A 17,520-nucleotide genomic window follows, 5' to 3' on the forward strand; every position below is an offset into this window, starting at 1 on the left:
TTCCCAAGAGCTGCTCCTAGCCACTGACTGAACTTGGCATGGATACTAAGGCAGAGTTGTTCCTGAGAGTTGTAGAACTTGGTTGATGGGCAACTTTGGCCCAACTTTGCTGACTTTTTTCTTATAAATGTGTCACAGACTGACTTCTCCTGTCCAGCACACCTTTCTTCCTTCTCTTTTTCACATCGGTTCAACCTGTAACAGCTAACCCATCTCCCCCAGTTCCCTCCCTATCTATCTTCACAAATGTTTTCCTTTACAAATCTCTTGAATGTCTAATTCTATCTAGGCATCTGCTTCTCAGAGAACCCAAAGAAACAGCAAAACTCTTTTCTAAAGTGGTTGTGTAATTTTACAGTCCCACTGGTAATGTATGAGAATTCCAATGCTCCATACCCTCACCAACACTTGGCACTGAGGTTTTGAGTCCACGGGGTCGCAGAGAGTCGGATGACTGAGTGAACAACAACAGAAGGTGCAATGTGGTATCTCACTGTGGTTTTAATTTGCATTTTTCTACAAACCAATTATGTTGAACATGTTTTCATGTGTTTATTTTCATCTGTATATATTATTTGTGTCCAAGTATTTTGTTCCTTTCCTTATTGGGTTGTTTGACTTATTATTGAATTAAGAGTTCCTTATAGATTTTTGAACATAAGTTCTTTATCAGTTATGCGTTTGTAAGTATTATCTACTGGTCTGTAGCCTGTCTTTTCATTTTCTTTTGTGTTGAAGGACAGAAGTTAATAGTTTTTGATGTTCAATTTAGAATTTTTTCCTTTATTGTTTGTGCTTTGTGTTTCTTTGTAAGAAACTGTGGCTAACTCAGGGTCACAAAGATTATCTGCTATGCTTTCTTCTGGCTGTTTTATAGGTTTACATTCAGATCTATTATTCAAGTTAATTTTTGCATACAGTGTGCATCTAGGCTTGTTAAGAAACTTTTTAATACCTTTATGAAACCAGTTAACTCTCAACATTAGTTCATGAGACCTACTTTGCTAAAGGAAGAATATTTCATTCTTATTGAATATTGAATATAATTTCTTAGAGAAATTACATTTCATTCTTAGTGAATAGTGAATATAATTTCTTAGTGAAATTATATTCAATATGATGAGTATATAAATATCAAAGCTAACTTACACTTTATATTAATTTTACAATAATATTAACTATCTCACATAAATGTTAAATTCAAACTCCATGAGTCCAATTTATAAATGTAATTTATATCACATAAATATAAAGAAAGCAACAAACCTAAATTGAGATGTGTAAAGGCAGTGTTTACTCAAGAATACTGGTAATTACTGAAAAAAATTATATATGCATGTAAGTTTTTTTATGGTATCTGCAGTTCAGTCGCTCAGTCGTGTCCGACTCTCTGCGACCCCATGAATTGCAGCACGCCAGGCCTCCCTGTCCATCACCAACTCCCGGAGTTCACTCAAACTCAGGTCCATCGAGTCGGTGATGCCATCCAGCCATCTCATCCTCTGTCGTCCCCTTCTCCTCCTGCCCCTAATCCCTCCCAGCATCAGGGTCTTTTCCAATGAGTCAACTCTTTGCATCAGGTGGCCAAAGTATTGGAGTTTCAGCTTCAGCATCAGTCCTTCCAATGAACACCCAGGACTGATCTCCTTTAGAATGGACTGGATGGATCTCCTTGCAGTCCAAGGGACTCTCAAGAGTCTTCTCCAACACCACAGTTCAAAAGCATCAATTCTTCGGTGCTCAGCTTTCTTCACAGTCCAACTCTCACATCCATACATGACCACAGGAAAAACCATAGCCTTGACTAGATGGACCTTTATTGGCAAAGTAATGTCTCTGCTTTTGAATATGCTATCTAGGTTGGTCATAACTTTCCTTCCAAGGAGTAAGCGTCTTTTAATTTCATGGCTGCAGTCACCATCTGCAGTGATTTTGGAGCCCCCAAAAATAAAGTCTGACACTGTTTCCACTGTTTCCCCATCTATTTCCCATGAAGTGACAGGACTAGATGCCATGATCTTTGTTTTCTGAATGTTGAGCTTTAAGCCAACTTTTTCACTCTCCTCTTTCACTTTCATCAAGAGGCTTTTGAGTTCCTCTTCACTTTCTGCCATAAGGGTGGTGTCATCTGCATATCTGAGGTTATTGATATTTCTCCTGGCAATCTTGATTCCAGCTTGCGCTTCTTCCAGCCCAGCGTTTCTCATGAGGTACCCTGCATAGAAGTTAAATAAGCAGGGTGACAATATACAGCCTTGACGTACTCCTTTTCCTATTTGGAACCAGTCTGTTGTTCCATGTCCAGTTCTAACTGTTGCTTCCTGACCTGCATACAGGTTTCTCAAGAGGCAGATCAGGTGGTCTGGTATTCCCATCTCTTTCAGAATTTTCCACAGTGACCCACACAGTCAAAGGCTTTGACATAGTCAATAAAGCAGAAATAGATGTTTTTCTGGAACTCTCTTGCTTTTTCCATGATCCAGCGGATGTTGGCACTTTGATCTCTGGTTCCTGTGCCTTTTCTAAAACCAGCTTGAACATCTGGAAGTTCATGGTTCACATACTGCTGAAGCCTGGCTTGGAGAATTTTGAGCATTACTTTACTAGCGTGTGAGATGACTGCAATTGTGCAGTAGTTTGAGCATTCTTTGGCATTATCTTTCTTTGGGATTGGAATGAAAACTGACCTTTTCCAGTCCTGTGGCCACTACTGAGTTTTCCAAATTTTCTGGCATATATGGTATCTTAGAATTCAGTAAATTAAAAATAAAAACTTACCTTTTTTCTGCATATCTTGATAAAGTTTTGTTATTTCAATCTTATGTCCCTCCTCTTTGATTTTCATTTCACTCATAAGTTTGGCAATATTATTCCTATGTTCCTATAGATTAAAACATATATTCATTGTTCAATTTAAGTATGTGTTCACATCTTTTGATTAGATGAAATTTTCAAAGTTTATATTAATTTTTGATATATAATTATATCTAGAGAGGAAAGATATTGTTCATTGTTTGAATGCTAAACTTTGAGAAGGACCAATTTCTTGTTCAAGTAGACAGATCATCTAGACACAATGATTTTTATCTTTGCCTCCTGAATTCTCATCACCATATCCATAACTTATCATAGATGCTCAAAATATTTTAAGTGTGTGCAGAAATGGCATGAACATTAAAATATTTCAAAAAAGCCAAAGTATATTGTAGAGCCAACTTTATGTATCATTTGATAGCCAGCGAGCAACTTCACTTTCACTTTTCACTTTCATGCATTGGAGAAGGAAATGGCAACCCACTCCAGCGTTCTTGCCTGGAGAAACCCAGGGACGGGGGAGCCTGGTGGGCTGCTGTCTATGGGGTCGCACAGAGTCAGACACGACTGAAGCGACTTAGCAGCAGCAGCAAACTTACCTTAACATAGGGTCAATCTCTTTGAATGTAGCCTGAATTTTCCATTTCTGACAATTATATAAACATCCCTAATTTCCAGAAGGAGGTTAAGCATTATCTATGGTAAGGGTCAGCTTTATGAGGAGGCTAAAGAAGGATGAATTTGGGATCTGAGAAGTGGTCAACAGCCTCCTGAGGTTAGTTTTATAGGTTGTTGAAGCAGAGAAGTGATTTATTATGCTCATAAGGAGAGTAGCATTTAAAAAAAGTATTTATTTTATTTTTTCGGTTGTGCTGGGTCTTCACTGTTGTACAAGGGCTTTCTCTAGTTGCAGAGAGCAGGGCTACTCTCTAGGTGGGGTGCCTGGGCTTCTCACTGTGGTGGTTTCTCCTGTTGCAGAGCACAGGCTCTAGGCACATGGCCTTCAGTAGTTGTGGTGCATGGGCTCAGCTGCTCTGTGGCATGTGGAATCCGCCCAGATCAAGGATCAAACTCACGTCCCCTGTACTGTCAGGTGGACTCTTATGTACTGTACCACCAGGGAAGTCCCTAGAGAGAGGCGTTGAGAGAAGTGTGGAAAGAGAAATCCACCAGAGAGATTAAATTTTCAGTTTTTCCAGAGGTATATTTCTAGATGGAGAGGAGTAAAGGAAAGAAGGAAGAATAAAAGTGAAGTGGGATAGTAAGAAAGAGACAATGATGCAGGCAGGAGGCCCAGAAAAATCTTCTAATAAACATGGTAAGGCACCAGTAGTAAAGAATCTACCTGTCAATGCAGGAGATGCAAGTAATGAGAGTTTGATCCCTGGGTCAGGAAGATCCCCTGGAGTAGGAAACGGCAACCCACTCACGATTCTTGCCAAAATCCCATGGACAGAGGAGCCTGGTGGACTATAGTCTATGGGGTTGCAAAGAGTTGGACATGACTGGGCACGCATGTGTGTTAAGCACTGTAAAAGCAGGGACTTTGTTTTTACTCACTGTTGTATTCCTATCTCCTGGTGTATATCCCTTGATATGTATTCAATGAATGAGAATGCTAATAAGAATTATTAGTTAGAGGTTCTTACCCTAGACCCAGATAAAGGGTTTTCAAGGGTCTGTTAACTTCCTGAAATTGTATGCATGCATGTGCCCTTTTGAGCACTTTTTTATCAGGGTTCATGGGTTTTAATAGATATTCAGTATATTCAGGTATTTGAGGAGATGAAAAAAAGTCAAGATCCACTGGTTTAAGCAGCTATAATTAAAAATAAAGATTAATTTATATATATAATTAAAAATTTCCTTAAATTCAAGAGGATACAGTCAGGATTCCTACTTGTGTTACTTAGTTTGCCAGAAAACTTACAGGAATGGCTGAACCTATCCAACCATTGCCTTTGATTAAAGTTAGGTAGGTGACTGAAGGGGTCAATCTCATAGACTGTGATATTTTTCCTATGCTTGAATCTAGATTTCTAGATGGACAACTACACAATGGCTTTCATAAATGACTCCTGACTCAAATTGGTGCACTAAGCAGTTGTTGCTCTGGGAAACTCTAGGAGACAAATCTACATGTCTTTTCATTCTCCATTGATTTTCCCACCTGACATGCTGCCATTAGTTTGGTAAGACTGAGAATTTTCACTGTAGTCTCGAGGCATGAAGCCTATCTTAAACGTCTGGGCTGGTACCAGGCTGTATCTCACTGGGTTCTTCTCCTCTAGTATAATCTGTAACAGCCCCAAAGAGTCCAATCCTTTCTTCTTTTTAAGGGGACAAAATTCCAACAGGTTCTTGTTGATTGCCTTCTTTTCATTTGCTTTCTTGAGAACTTTAAATTCCAAGGGACAGCTTCTGGTTATATCTTCTTATAAAACTTAAGCATTCTTCACATACAAGTTACCAATCTTCCAGTCTCATAAATATGGCTGGTAAGTAACTCCAAAATTTATTTCTAGGGAGTGGTTCTCCGTATGTCTTGGATGTGCCTGGAGGTGTTGTACTAGAGAATGTTCATTAGGTTGAGGTAATCTTTAGTTTGCTTTGGACAGCAGTTAATAAGCTCAGAATCTTGGGTTACGGTGTTTATTCTGTCATTCCCACCCCTCTGAAAATTCATATTATTTTAGACAAAGAAGTATTCTACAATCTGACATTTTAGAAGAGGAGGCAAAAGTTTTCTCCCTTTCTGTTCCAATTACACCCTGACTACATTTATTGTTGAAATGTAGAGGAAAGATATGAAAGGGATGGAAAAATAAAGTAAAGATATAAAGGAAATAGAAAGAATGGGATATAACCCAGGGATATTTAAATTATTTCAAAATTGGTGATGAGAAGCTAAATTTTCCAAGAGTACATGAGATACCATTCATTACTCCTGAGTATTACCTAGAAGCCCCAGCATGTTTACAGAATTAGCTTGTGTTTCTTCAAAGGCTCTTTAAGAACCAGATTGAAACAGAGATGATCCTTCAAGTTGAAGTTCTAAGGTGGATACAGATCTAAGCTGAGTTTTGGAAATCTTAGATCTGCCAGAGTTTGACATATTGGCTCTTGGGAGATGAGAAAAAACAAGCATAATAAACCTCCCAAAGGGCAGAGGGGTGGGAACTTATATTCATTGAGGATATTTTATGTTCTAGGCACTAGGTTTTATGTTCTATAATTATTATCATGATGCTCTTTTTATAGGAGATAAGAAAAAGTAGCAGAGTGTATGCTGGCTCTTGGGAGAAAATTGGGGACCCACATAAAATGCTCTCTTCATTTGGATGGTGCCATAAAATTTCAATAGATCACTCAAACCATAAATACTGAAGGCATTCACTTTATCACAAAAAAGCTTTTATAAAGTGCTAATTAAGAGTATACTGAAGAGTAAAAACTCTAAGATAACTTTTTAAATAAATGGCAAAATTGTTGCATCCCTTTTTGTTTGAAAGAAAGTAATGCAAGCAATATACTGTTACATTAGTTTGTAAAACACTGAGGGTCTGCAAAACTTGTATCTTTTTGGCTGCCTATATTAATTAAAAATGACTCCCCCCCCCCTAATTTGGGAAGACAATGCTCCACAGGTATTTGATAGAATATAAAGACACATAAACTCACCTGTTCATGCATTTTAAACTTTTCTTTCATAAGATCAGCATTTCTTTTTAGTTGTTCATTTTCACCTGTGTAAAAGTCAATGAAGAGTATTATAATATATAGAACTTTTCAATGAATATGGGAATATTTTTAACCCATCAAGTTTTCGTTCATGTATGTATTAAACATGTGAATACAAAATCTACTACACATTAGGCTCTGTGAATGACATTGGGAATGCTGAAACAAAAAAATTATCGCTCTTCAAAGAACTTACAGCCTAGTGGTAAGACAGATAGATGTGTAAGCAGTTATGATAATGCTGTGATAACTGTTTGGTAATGGCAGTGTGTCTGAAATATGGTGGGGTGATATGGAAGAAAAGCTTAGGTCAGTTCTAAGTCAGGAAAAGGTTTGTAGAAGAGGGAGCACTTGATCTGAGACTTAAATAGTAAGTTGGAGAGAGATACAGAAAAATATCCAGAAGACTTTGGGCTTGAATCAATATAGCACATTTGGGAAAATTACAATTCAAGTACAGTATTGTTGGAGTGTAAATTTATAAGGAGAATGTGTTAAATAGATTGGGGAAGTAACTTTATAGGAAGTAGACAGATTCTAGATGAAAAACTTTGAATTTTATTTTATAGGTTATAGACTCACCAAAGAATTCTGAACAGTGAAATGAAATTATTAGTTACATGTTCAAAAAGATTATCTGGCAGTGCAGAAGATGAATAGGGAAGGGGTTGAACCCAGAGGATGTCCATACATCAGTAACAGATCAAGTAAGAAATAATGGGAGCCTAAAGTAGGTCACTGGCAGTAAGAGACAATGGAAAATAAAGATAACTATATAGACAATAGAATTATCAGGAAACTTAATGCTGATTGGATAGCAGCGGCAAAAGCAAAAGGGGAACCTTTGCCTTCTAGGTTTCTGATTTGAGTGGATGAAAACTGTTAATCAATTAGGGAAGATTTTAAAGGGGAAGATTTTTAGGATTTAGAATGACGGATCTCTATCTTTATCATGCCAAATTTGAAATGCTTGAGATATCCAGGAGAATATTTCTTGTAGGCTGAGAAACATTTAGAGGTGGCTAAAGGAAAACTATCCTATAAAGGAGACTAAGAAGTGTCCAGAGATGCAGGAGAGGGTGTTACTAAGAGAAGAGAGTTTATGGGGGTTATAATCCATGGCAGTAAATGCAATAAAAAGGTGAAATGAGAGAACTTTGAATCTGAAATCTTTGGGAGATGCCCAATTGTTCTAAGTTGAAGACTAGATGAAAAGTGAAGTGGAAGTGAAAGTAGCTCAGTCATGTCTGACTCTTTGCAACCCCATGGACTGTATAGTCCGTGTATGACTAATCCAGCCCAGAATACTGGAGTGGGTAGCCTTTCCCTTCTCCAGGGGATCTTCCCAACCCAGGGATTGAACCCAGGTCTCCCACATTGCAGGTGGACACTTTACCAGCTGAACCACAAGGGAAGCCCAAGCATATTGGAGTGGGTAGCCTATCCCTTCTCCAGTGGATCTTCCAGACCTAGGAATCGAACAGGGGTCTCCTGCATTGCAGGCGGATTCTTTACCAACTGCGCTATCAGGGAAGCCCAAAAACTAGATGAAGCTAAGGAAATAGAGATAGTGAGTGCACACTATTCCCTTGAGATTCCATTGCAAAAGGAAAGAGTGAGAGTAATTGGAGGGAATAAATACAAAATCAAGGACACTTTGTTGTGTTTATTGAAAATATGGGAGAGATCTGAGTTGTTTAAAAGCTGAGAGGAATGACCAATAGAAAGAAGGAAATGAGAAAGGAAGGGACAGTAGAAGATGCAACATCCCAGAAGAGAGAGGTGATGAGAGATGAGAGTTAAGTGGAAAAATAACTTTGGATAGGAAGAAGGATTTTTTTTCTTCAAAGCTGAGGAGGAAGAAGAAAGGATATGTCTGTGTATGAATACACTGGAGGAAGTGCAGTGGGAAGAAGGGATAGTGGGTGACAGGAAATCAGGTAGTTTATGTCTGACAACTTTTTCTATGAAATAGAAAGTAAAGTAGGTTTAATGAGAAAGAAATATTTAAAGTTGGGGACTTAAAGAATGAAAAATTTAAAAGCCTGGATAAATTAAGGGTATATGTGAAACTGGGACTCAAAATGACTTTGCAATTTATGTTTACCAATAGCCTTCAGTGCCTATGCCTATAGCACTGTAAGTCAAGCAAGTATATGGCTGGATTGGTCTGTATTTGAGGATTAGTATAGTTTGTATTTTAGGATAGGTGAGGGAAACAAAACTACTGTACAAAAAAGATGAGGGGCTTCCCTGGGGGTCCAGTGGCTAAGACTCTGACCTTTCAATGCAGGGAGTCAGAGGTCGATCCCTGGTCAGGGAACTAGATCCCATACACTGCAACTAAGACTGGGTGTGGCCAAATAAATAAATACTTTAAAAAGAAGATGAGTTGATATAGTAAGCTAAGCTAAACTAGAAGGAAAGGAAGGTTTAATCTTTGAACAATATTATTGAGAACCATAGTTATATAATGCCCTATTAAGGAAAACTTAGGAAAAAATGAATTTAAGTAAAATACAGTTTTGCATCTTCAATTTGCCCTATTATTTCATACCTATCATAATTTTGACATTTTTTTAAAAATCAAAACTCTTCTCTTGACAAGGCATGATGGAGAAGGAGGGTGCTTCACATTTTTCTATATTCATTCTTGTTAACCACTAGGTGTTTTAAGGAAAATCATATACTTAGATCAGGAAAAAGTCAGTCCTGATTTAGTGTGTGGTGAGGGTTTGAAACAGAGCAAGGATCTGTACCTGAGCCAGACATTAAAGGTGCCCATTTAAAAATTCTCTTTGTTCCTGCTGATTAATTTGTAGAACTCTTTGTATTGTAGATATAAACTACGTTGGTATTTGAAAACACTTTTATTTCAAATAAATTATTTGCTTTTTGACTTTTGTTTTACACATAACATGTAGGGTTCTTTTTGCATTGTTGTTGTTTGTACTTTGGTTGCATTGTTGTTAAGAAGGTGTGTTGAGTCTTTTTTTCTTTATATAGTAACTGAGGTTCTCAGATTGGTTAAGATGATATCCCTCAGCTCCAGGTTGTATGCTTTTCCTGGATTTTAAGTTTCTATTGTTCTTTTTTGTACTAAAGTGTTTTTTTTTTAATCCATCTGGAATTTATTTTTGATATGGTTGGAAAACTTTCCAGATGGTAAGATAGTTGTATCAGTACCATACTTTAAAATATTCTTTTTCAATAGATTGAAATATTCCTTGCATCAATCATTAAGTTAGCAAATACTGGGGCCTGTCTCTAGAATCTAGATCATTCTTTCCATGGATGTATTTTTCACTTTCTATGCCAATACCATATTGATTTCATTACAATGGCTTCAGAGCATGCTATTTTCTGGTAGTGGAAGTCCTCCTCCCTTACGTTCTTCTTATTTTTCATACTTTCTGTTTTTGTTTATTTGTTTCTTCTGTCAAATGAACTGTAAGATTAGCTTATGCAATCTTCTCCTTTACCCCTAAATTTAATATTTTAATTTAAACTACATGAAATGTGTATATTAAATTCAGGAAAATGACATTTTAATGATGTTAAGTCTTCCCTCTGCCAGAAATATTGATCAACCCATCTAAATGTTATGTTAGTATCTAGCTTTGGCATATCTATAATTATGCTAAACAGAGGCACATAACTTACCTATGAATTAAAGTCATCTACTGAAGAAACAGCTAACCTCCTTAATATTTTATAGTGCTCCTCAGTTGGCTTTTTGTTGGCTTTCATCTGTAGTATAATCCATGTTATATTATTATTATAATCCATGTTATATTATTATTGTTGGCACAGCTCTTTTTCATCATCTTCCCAGATTTTACATTAGATTTTCAAACACATATCTCTACTTCCTTAAGGTATAAGGCTCTTGCTGCACTGCCTGGAGCAGAGATAAACTCAAATAGCATCTTGATCACTGTAGAGTCCACCTGGTCCTGATATTTGACAAGGAATTGCTGTCTAACCTGAGCTAGATTTTGCTTTAAATCCAGAAAGAAGGAAATGGTCTTCTAAGAAACATGAATGACCAAGCAACTCTATCATATCCTTTCTTACTACTTCTGTTACTTCTCTCTATTAGCCAGACAAAAAATGATGACATGGAACAAAAGGAAAAATAGGGAAATTCATAGTTATTTTTCATTTCAGTCTTTTTTTTATTCATCAGTAAGCAGAAGGTAGAGAGTGTTGGTAGAATGTGCATGTCTCAAGAATTAAAATGAATGAAAAATGGTTGAGGTAGTTTTGTGTAGCATTTTCTCTATTCTGGTAAGAATGAAACAGATATACATGTATAAACTATGAAGTATTAATTGTGTACTTCTGTACTTCCACATATGAGTTGTGTTCTTTGAATTTAAAACTAGTTTGTACAACAGAAAGGTAAATAGTAAAATTCATGCTCATAATTAAAATTAAAAGCATTTTTCATTGAGTGATATTAAACAACAAAATATCCTGACAACTGAGAGATCACAAAAGAAAGGAAGAAGCTTTATATTTCAGAACCTTTAATGTTATTTTTTTCCCTAATTTTTGAACATGGACTCCATGTTTTCACTTTGCACTGTGCCCTGAAAATTATGTTGGTGGCCAAAATTATTTATAGGTTTTGTTCTTTACCTTCCTTTTAATGTTCCTTTAGGAAATCTCTCTTGGAAGGTGGCAATTTTTAAATAATGAAGATTCTACAGTACATATTCATAAGAAGTCATTTCCCCATACTTAAAAGATGCTTATATAAATATGATAGCATTCTTCAAAAGATATACTATAAGCTCTGAAGAATTGATGCTTTTGAACTGTGGTGTTGGAGAAGACTCTTGAGAGTCCCTTGGACTGAAAGGAGATCCAACCAGTCCATTCTGAAGGAGATCAGTCCTGGGATTTCTTTGGAAGGAATGATGCTAAAGCTGAAACTTCAGTAGTTTGGCCACCTCATGCAAAGAGTTGACTCATTGGAAAAGACTCTGATGCTGGGAGGGATTGGGGGCAGGAGGAGAAGGGGACGAGGATGAGATGGCTGGATGGCATCACTGACTCGATGGACGTGAGTCTGGGTGAACTCTGGGATTTGGTGATGGACAGGGAGGCCTGGCGTGCTACGATTCATGGGGTCCCAAAGAGCTGGACACGACTGAGCGACTGAACTGAACAAGTCTGATTATTTTAAGAAGGTCTTTCTCACAATTACATTGAAAGAAGTATTTCTACATTATTCAAACTAATTTTCATGTAAGCATTATTTTTTTTCTTAAGTAGTAGTTGATCATGGATTAGCTTAGTTTCTCATACAATTCTTTTATAGAATAACACTGAATATATGCTTTTGCTCTTTTCAAAACATTCTGATCAGTGATCAGTTTTGACTACATCATTTTGTTTAGAACAATTTTGTACAGTAAAGCTGCACTGTCCATAACAATGTCTTCCTTAAAATCCACTCTTTTAGAGTATAAGGGCTCAAATAAATTTAAGTTATTCAGGCTCAGTTCAGACAGGAAAAAAGCAATATTAAGTTGTAATAAATTATTTAGAGAAAATTGGCAAATATGTTTGAATTCTACTGATTTTGGAGGTGCTCTGAATATTCGGCTGATTTCACGTCTCTATTTTTTTCTCTTTTCACTGCTCATGTGTTTAAATGCCTGAAATTCAATTGATCTAGGGCTGGTTATATCGCAATAATTCTCCTCTAGTGGAAAAAAGGCTCTGAATCTTGTTTCCTTTGTCTGGGCAGTAATAACCACTGATGATAAGTTAGCAGGTATAATGTCACTATCTCTCATATAGTGAATTACTGAGATTCTCCTAAAGTAGAATATAGAATAATACTTTTACAATAATATAAGAAACAATATAAAAATATTCCTATCATTTATGATATATTGGATGAATCATACTCTGTTTTATGTTCATATCCTGAACTCCAAATACATATTATTTCAAAGATAGAATGAATTCATTCTTTGGGGTAATGAAGCAGCAAGAAAACAAAGGCTCATAGTATAAAAGGCTGCCAACACTTTTGCATAATCTACACAATGGGCCCTTGCCTTTCTCCAGCCTGATAGATGTCTCCAGCATAACAGATGTCATTAAATATTGTTTCATGACTTTCCTTCTCTGTGTCAGGTTAGCAGTAATAAATGAAGAGCTTCTTTGGTCCTTGACAATGAGAACATCTCAGAAAATATATTTAACTTAATCATCCAATCACTCATGAGAATGAGAGACTCAAGTTTTCCCTTAAGTTATGAAATTCCAATGCTATTGCCATAAATGGTTTGTTGTTGTTTAGTTGCTAAGTCATGTCCAACTCTTTGCAACCCCATGGACTATAGCCCACCAGGCTCCTCTGTCCATAGGATTCTCTAGGCAAGAATACTGGAGTGGGTTGCGCCATTCTTTCTCCAGGGGATCGTCCTGACCTAGGGATCAAACCCGAGTTTCCTGCATCGGCAGCCAGATTCTTTACCACTGAGCCATCAGGGAATGGTAAGAGGGATCATCCACTGTCTCACATGTAACTGGTAAATATTAGGAGGGAATAGGTGGGCCAACATAAATAACAAAATCACAAAATCTAAAAAGTAGTGACAAACAGATAAAGTGAAGTTCTAAACTAATAGTCTCCAAACTCTCATAATTGTGTGCCCTGTTAATAAAAATAATGAGAATGTACACCCCAATTCTTGTCTATTTATAAATTATATATATATCACTTTCTTACTGTACATAATTCTTAAAAAGGATACAAGTAGAAGTTAAGAAGGTGACTAAAGAGGAAAAAAATGTTAATTTATTCTAATATTATTTAAAGCACTGTTATAAAACTTTTTATTGAATCACTATTATTGTTGATAAATTTTAGTGAGATAATGCCACTGGAAATGCATCAGTAGCTTTTACAATGTTGATTTAACTCTTTGATTATGAAAATTTTTTTAATATTCAGGCTGTCTTGATACTTGGATTTGCGGGTTCAAATGCATTACTGGCTGTACTTACTAAATCACAACACAGTCATCCTTAGGTTTCCATTGGAGATTAGTTCCAGGACTGCTGTGGGTACCAAAATTCATGGATACTCAAGCCCCTTACATAAAATGGTGTAGTATTAGCATATAATTTATGCACATCCTGTATATCTTTTTAATATTTTTTTTAATCTCTAGATTACTTATAACACCTAATACAATGTAAATGCTATGTTAATAGTTATAAATACAATGTAAATAGTTACTTTTGTTGTTGTCCATTCACCAAGTCATGTCCAATTCTTGGCAACCCCATGGACTGCAGCATGACAGGCCTTCCTGTCCTTCACCATCTCGTGGACTTTGCCCAAGTTCCCATCCATTGAATCAGTGATGTCCTCCAATCATCTCATCCTCTTTTGCCCTCTTTTCCTGCCTTCAATCTTTACCAACATCAGGGTCTTTTCCAAAGTGTAAGCTGTTCGTATCAGGTGGCCAAATCATTGGAGCTTCAGCATCAATCCTTCCAATGAATATTTAGTCCTGATTTCCTTTAGGATTGACTGGTTTGATCTCTTTGCTGTCCAAGGGACTCTCAAGAGTCGTCTCTAGCACCACAGTTTGAAAGCATCAATTCTTTGGTGCTCTGCCTTCTTTATGGTCCAGCTCTCACATCAGTACATGACTACTGGAAAAACCAAAGCTTTGACTAGATGGACCTTTGTCAGCAAAGTGATGTCTCTGCTTTTTAATACACTTTCTAGGTTGGTCATAGATTTCCTGCCAAGAAGCAGTCGAGGAAATCTGTCACTGCCTCCACGTTTTCCCCTTCTTTTTGCCATGAAGGGATGGAACTGGATGCCATGATCTTAGTTTTTTTAATATTGAGTTTTAAGTCAGCTTTTTAACTGTCTTCTTTCACCTTCATCAAGAGGCTCTTTATTCCTCTTTGCTTTCTGCCATTAATAGTTACTGCTGCTGCTAAGTCGCTTCAGTCGTGTCCAACTCTGTGCAACCCCATAGACAGCAGCCTACCAGGCTCCTCTATCCTTGGGATTCTCCAGGCAAGAACGCTGGAGTGGGTTGCCATTTCCTTCTCCAATGCGTGAAAGTGGAAAGTGAAAGTGAAGTCTCTCAGTCATGTCTGACTCTTCGCGACCCCATGGACTGCAGCCTACCAGGCTCCTCCGTCCATGGGAGTTTCCAGGCAAGAGTACTGGAGTGGGGTGCCATTACTAGCCCTTAGCAAATTCAAGTTTTGCTTTTTTGAAACTTTCTGAAATTTTTTTCAAGTATTTTCAGTCTGGGTTGGTTGAATCCATGGATGCAGGACCTGCAGATATGAAGGGCCTACTGTACTCATTTTTCAGTCCCAAACACTGATTAGGCAAAAGTGATTTGTTTTTGAAATTCTGTCAAATCCATCTTCCTTGATGTTGTTATAAGCCTCTCAAAAGATTTTTGAAAACAAACATTTAACAAAGGGTTGAGAATCATTGTTAGATCATTGTTTGAAGAATTTTTAATTGAATTTAGCTTTCTATGCCAAGTTTAATACGCATGTAAGAATGTTTAAAGTTGACACATTTTTGGCCCCCAATCACTTAATGATGGAACCATTTCTAAATATTCATTTGTAAACAGTCCTGCTATAGATTAATTTTTTCAAAGGCAGTTACACTTGGCCACCATTGGCTGACATTTCATCAGTTATGATAGTTTTTCATTAAACTTTTTAATGTTTCTGAACTTGTACAAGGGTAGAAGTGACAGCTCTGCTACTTTTTTGCTACTTTTTTATTGCTGATTTGTGCTTGCATTATTAGTATTATTGTCAAACATATTTTATTTCTTAAAGCTACTGTCCAGTTTGAAAGGATTATTTTGATTGTAAGTAGCTGCTGCTGCTGCTGTTAAGTTGCTTCAGTCGTGTCCGACTCTGTGCGACCCCATAGACGGCAGCCCACCAGGCTCCTCCGTCCCTGGGATTCTCCAGGCAAGAACACTGGAGTGGGTTGCCATTTCCTTCTCTAATGCATAAAAGTGAAAAGTGAAAGTGAAGTGGCTCAGTCGTGTCTGACTCTTCACGATCCCATGACTGTAGCCTACCAGGCTCCTCCGCCCATGGGATTTTCCAGGCAAGAGTACTGGACTGGGTTGCCATTTCCTTCTCCAGTACATGACTGACTACTTTTAATAAAAAATAAGCATTAATAGGAATTGTGTTGTTTTCTTTCTGCATCTCAATGGATCATCTTTTACACAGCCCATAAGCACCTACTGAAAAGACTGATGGATGAGAGTAAAGGGAGGTATCATTTCTCTCATAGTGGCTGAAGAAACTCTTAAGCTTAGAGGGCAACTGATTCAGTAACTCAATAATGCAGTCAAGACACCATATCCTTCTAGTCTTTTCTTGCTGCTCTCCTCAATGCTGTCATCACTTTCAGGTTGAAAGCAAACAGTCTGCAACAATTTCAGGCATTATATGCAGACTTAACAACAACCAGAATAACAGTTTTTTGGGAGAGAGGAAAATATTTCAGAAGCCCTCCCTTGGAATTGGGGTGTAACTAGCTTCTCCCGAGGCATATGATCACGTGGATTAAGAATGAATCTTAGAAAAAAAGTCAGGTTTATATTAAGAAAAGGAAATAGTTTCTGGGGAGGCAGACATTTACAACCACTGTAACCTTGATAAGCAAATTATCCATACAATCTTGAGAATCAAACAGATCAAAGAGAAGAAAGATAGGTAGTTCACATCTATCATGTTGGGCAAAACCTGTAGGAGCACTGGACAAATGAAATCAGTGAATCACTATTTCTTCCTGAGAGGCAGCATAGGATATCCATTTTTCAGAAATGGATTATTAAAAGATCTGTACTACCATGTCTGTGAAAATATAATATTCTTGACTATGGTAGATATTTGATAACCTCTTATAAAGCAATATGTTTAACATGTTTATAATTATAATCAACTTTCTGGAACTTCAAAGTATTTAATGTTAATCTCTGGTAGATGTTTTATTTGAACAAAATCCTAGAAAGGGTTAAACTCCTGGAAAGAGTTGAATCCTGTAAAGGATTATGAACAGATACATTAAAAAAAATGCAGCTAGGTGTCATATTTAGTCAGAGAAAGGAAAAGTTTTTCTGAGCCCTTTGCACTGAGATGGAAAAATGAAAGCCCAAACCAGGTGTGGGATAGGGATCAAATACTGGGAAAAAATGAGCAGGATGCTAGAACTAAGCCAAGCAAAAACCTATGGGACATACCGTGATCAGACATCTGCAGGAAAAAATTTAAAAAAAGATATTGGAGATGATATGGCTCCCTATCTACTACCCTTCTTGATCTCCAGAACAGCTCTTAGTGGTGTATCAACATGGAAATGAATCCTTTATGTACTGCAGAAGCTGTTCGGCAGTTTAAGTGTGAAGTCTTCTGATCCAATTCCTATATTTGTTTCATTAACACTTGAGGAAATATTTTAAGGTAAACCAATGGGGGAAAAGTAAAAACTAATAGTAGTTCTTAAAAGACTATAAGGAATAACACATCAAATAAATACCACAAAAGGTCAGTATTGTATCTCCCCTATATATGTAAAGTAGTTTCATTATGAGAAAAGCAGAGGACTAAGATAAAAAATTCTTATTGTTTGGTGTCAGTTTTATGAGATCTTGGAGGCAATTTAGTTTAAACTCTAATATAGTGGAGGAAGACCCTAGGAGAAGGGATAAGCTACCCACTCCAGTATTCTTGGGCTTCCCTTGTGGCTCAGCTGGTAAAGAATCTACCTGCAATGCGGAAGACCTGGGTTCAATCCCTGGGTTGGGAAGATCCCCTGGAGAAGGGAAAGGCTACCCACTCCAGTATTTTGGCCTGGAGAATTCCATGGACTGTATGGTGATGGGGTCGCAAAGAGTGGGACATGACTGAGTGACTTTTATTAAT

At 37.2% G+C, this 17,520-nt stretch overlaps 1 protein-coding gene across 1 annotated transcript in view; it reads right to left on the reverse strand.

Moving 5' to 3' along the window:
- Positions 1-17,520, reverse strand: part of CCDC152 (coiled-coil domain containing 152) — a 35,504-nt gene that overhangs the window by 4,863 nt on the left and 13,121 nt on the right. Inside the window, exons 4-5 of the mRNA XM_014477957.2 lie at positions 6,496-6,560; positions 2,779-2,881 (exon numbers count right to left, since the gene is read on the reverse strand). Coding sequence (XP_014333443.1) covers positions 2,779-2,881; positions 6,496-6,560 — 168 coding nt within the window. The remainder of the gene's footprint in view (positions 1-2,778; positions 2,882-6,495; positions 6,561-17,520) is intronic.

This window comes from Bos mutus, chromosome 20 (genome assembly GCF_027580195.1).
Source record: "Bos mutus isolate GX-2022 chromosome 20, NWIPB_WYAK_1.1, whole genome shotgun sequence".
Lineage (NCBI taxonomy): Eukaryota > Metazoa > Chordata > Mammalia > Artiodactyla > Bovidae > Bos > Bos mutus.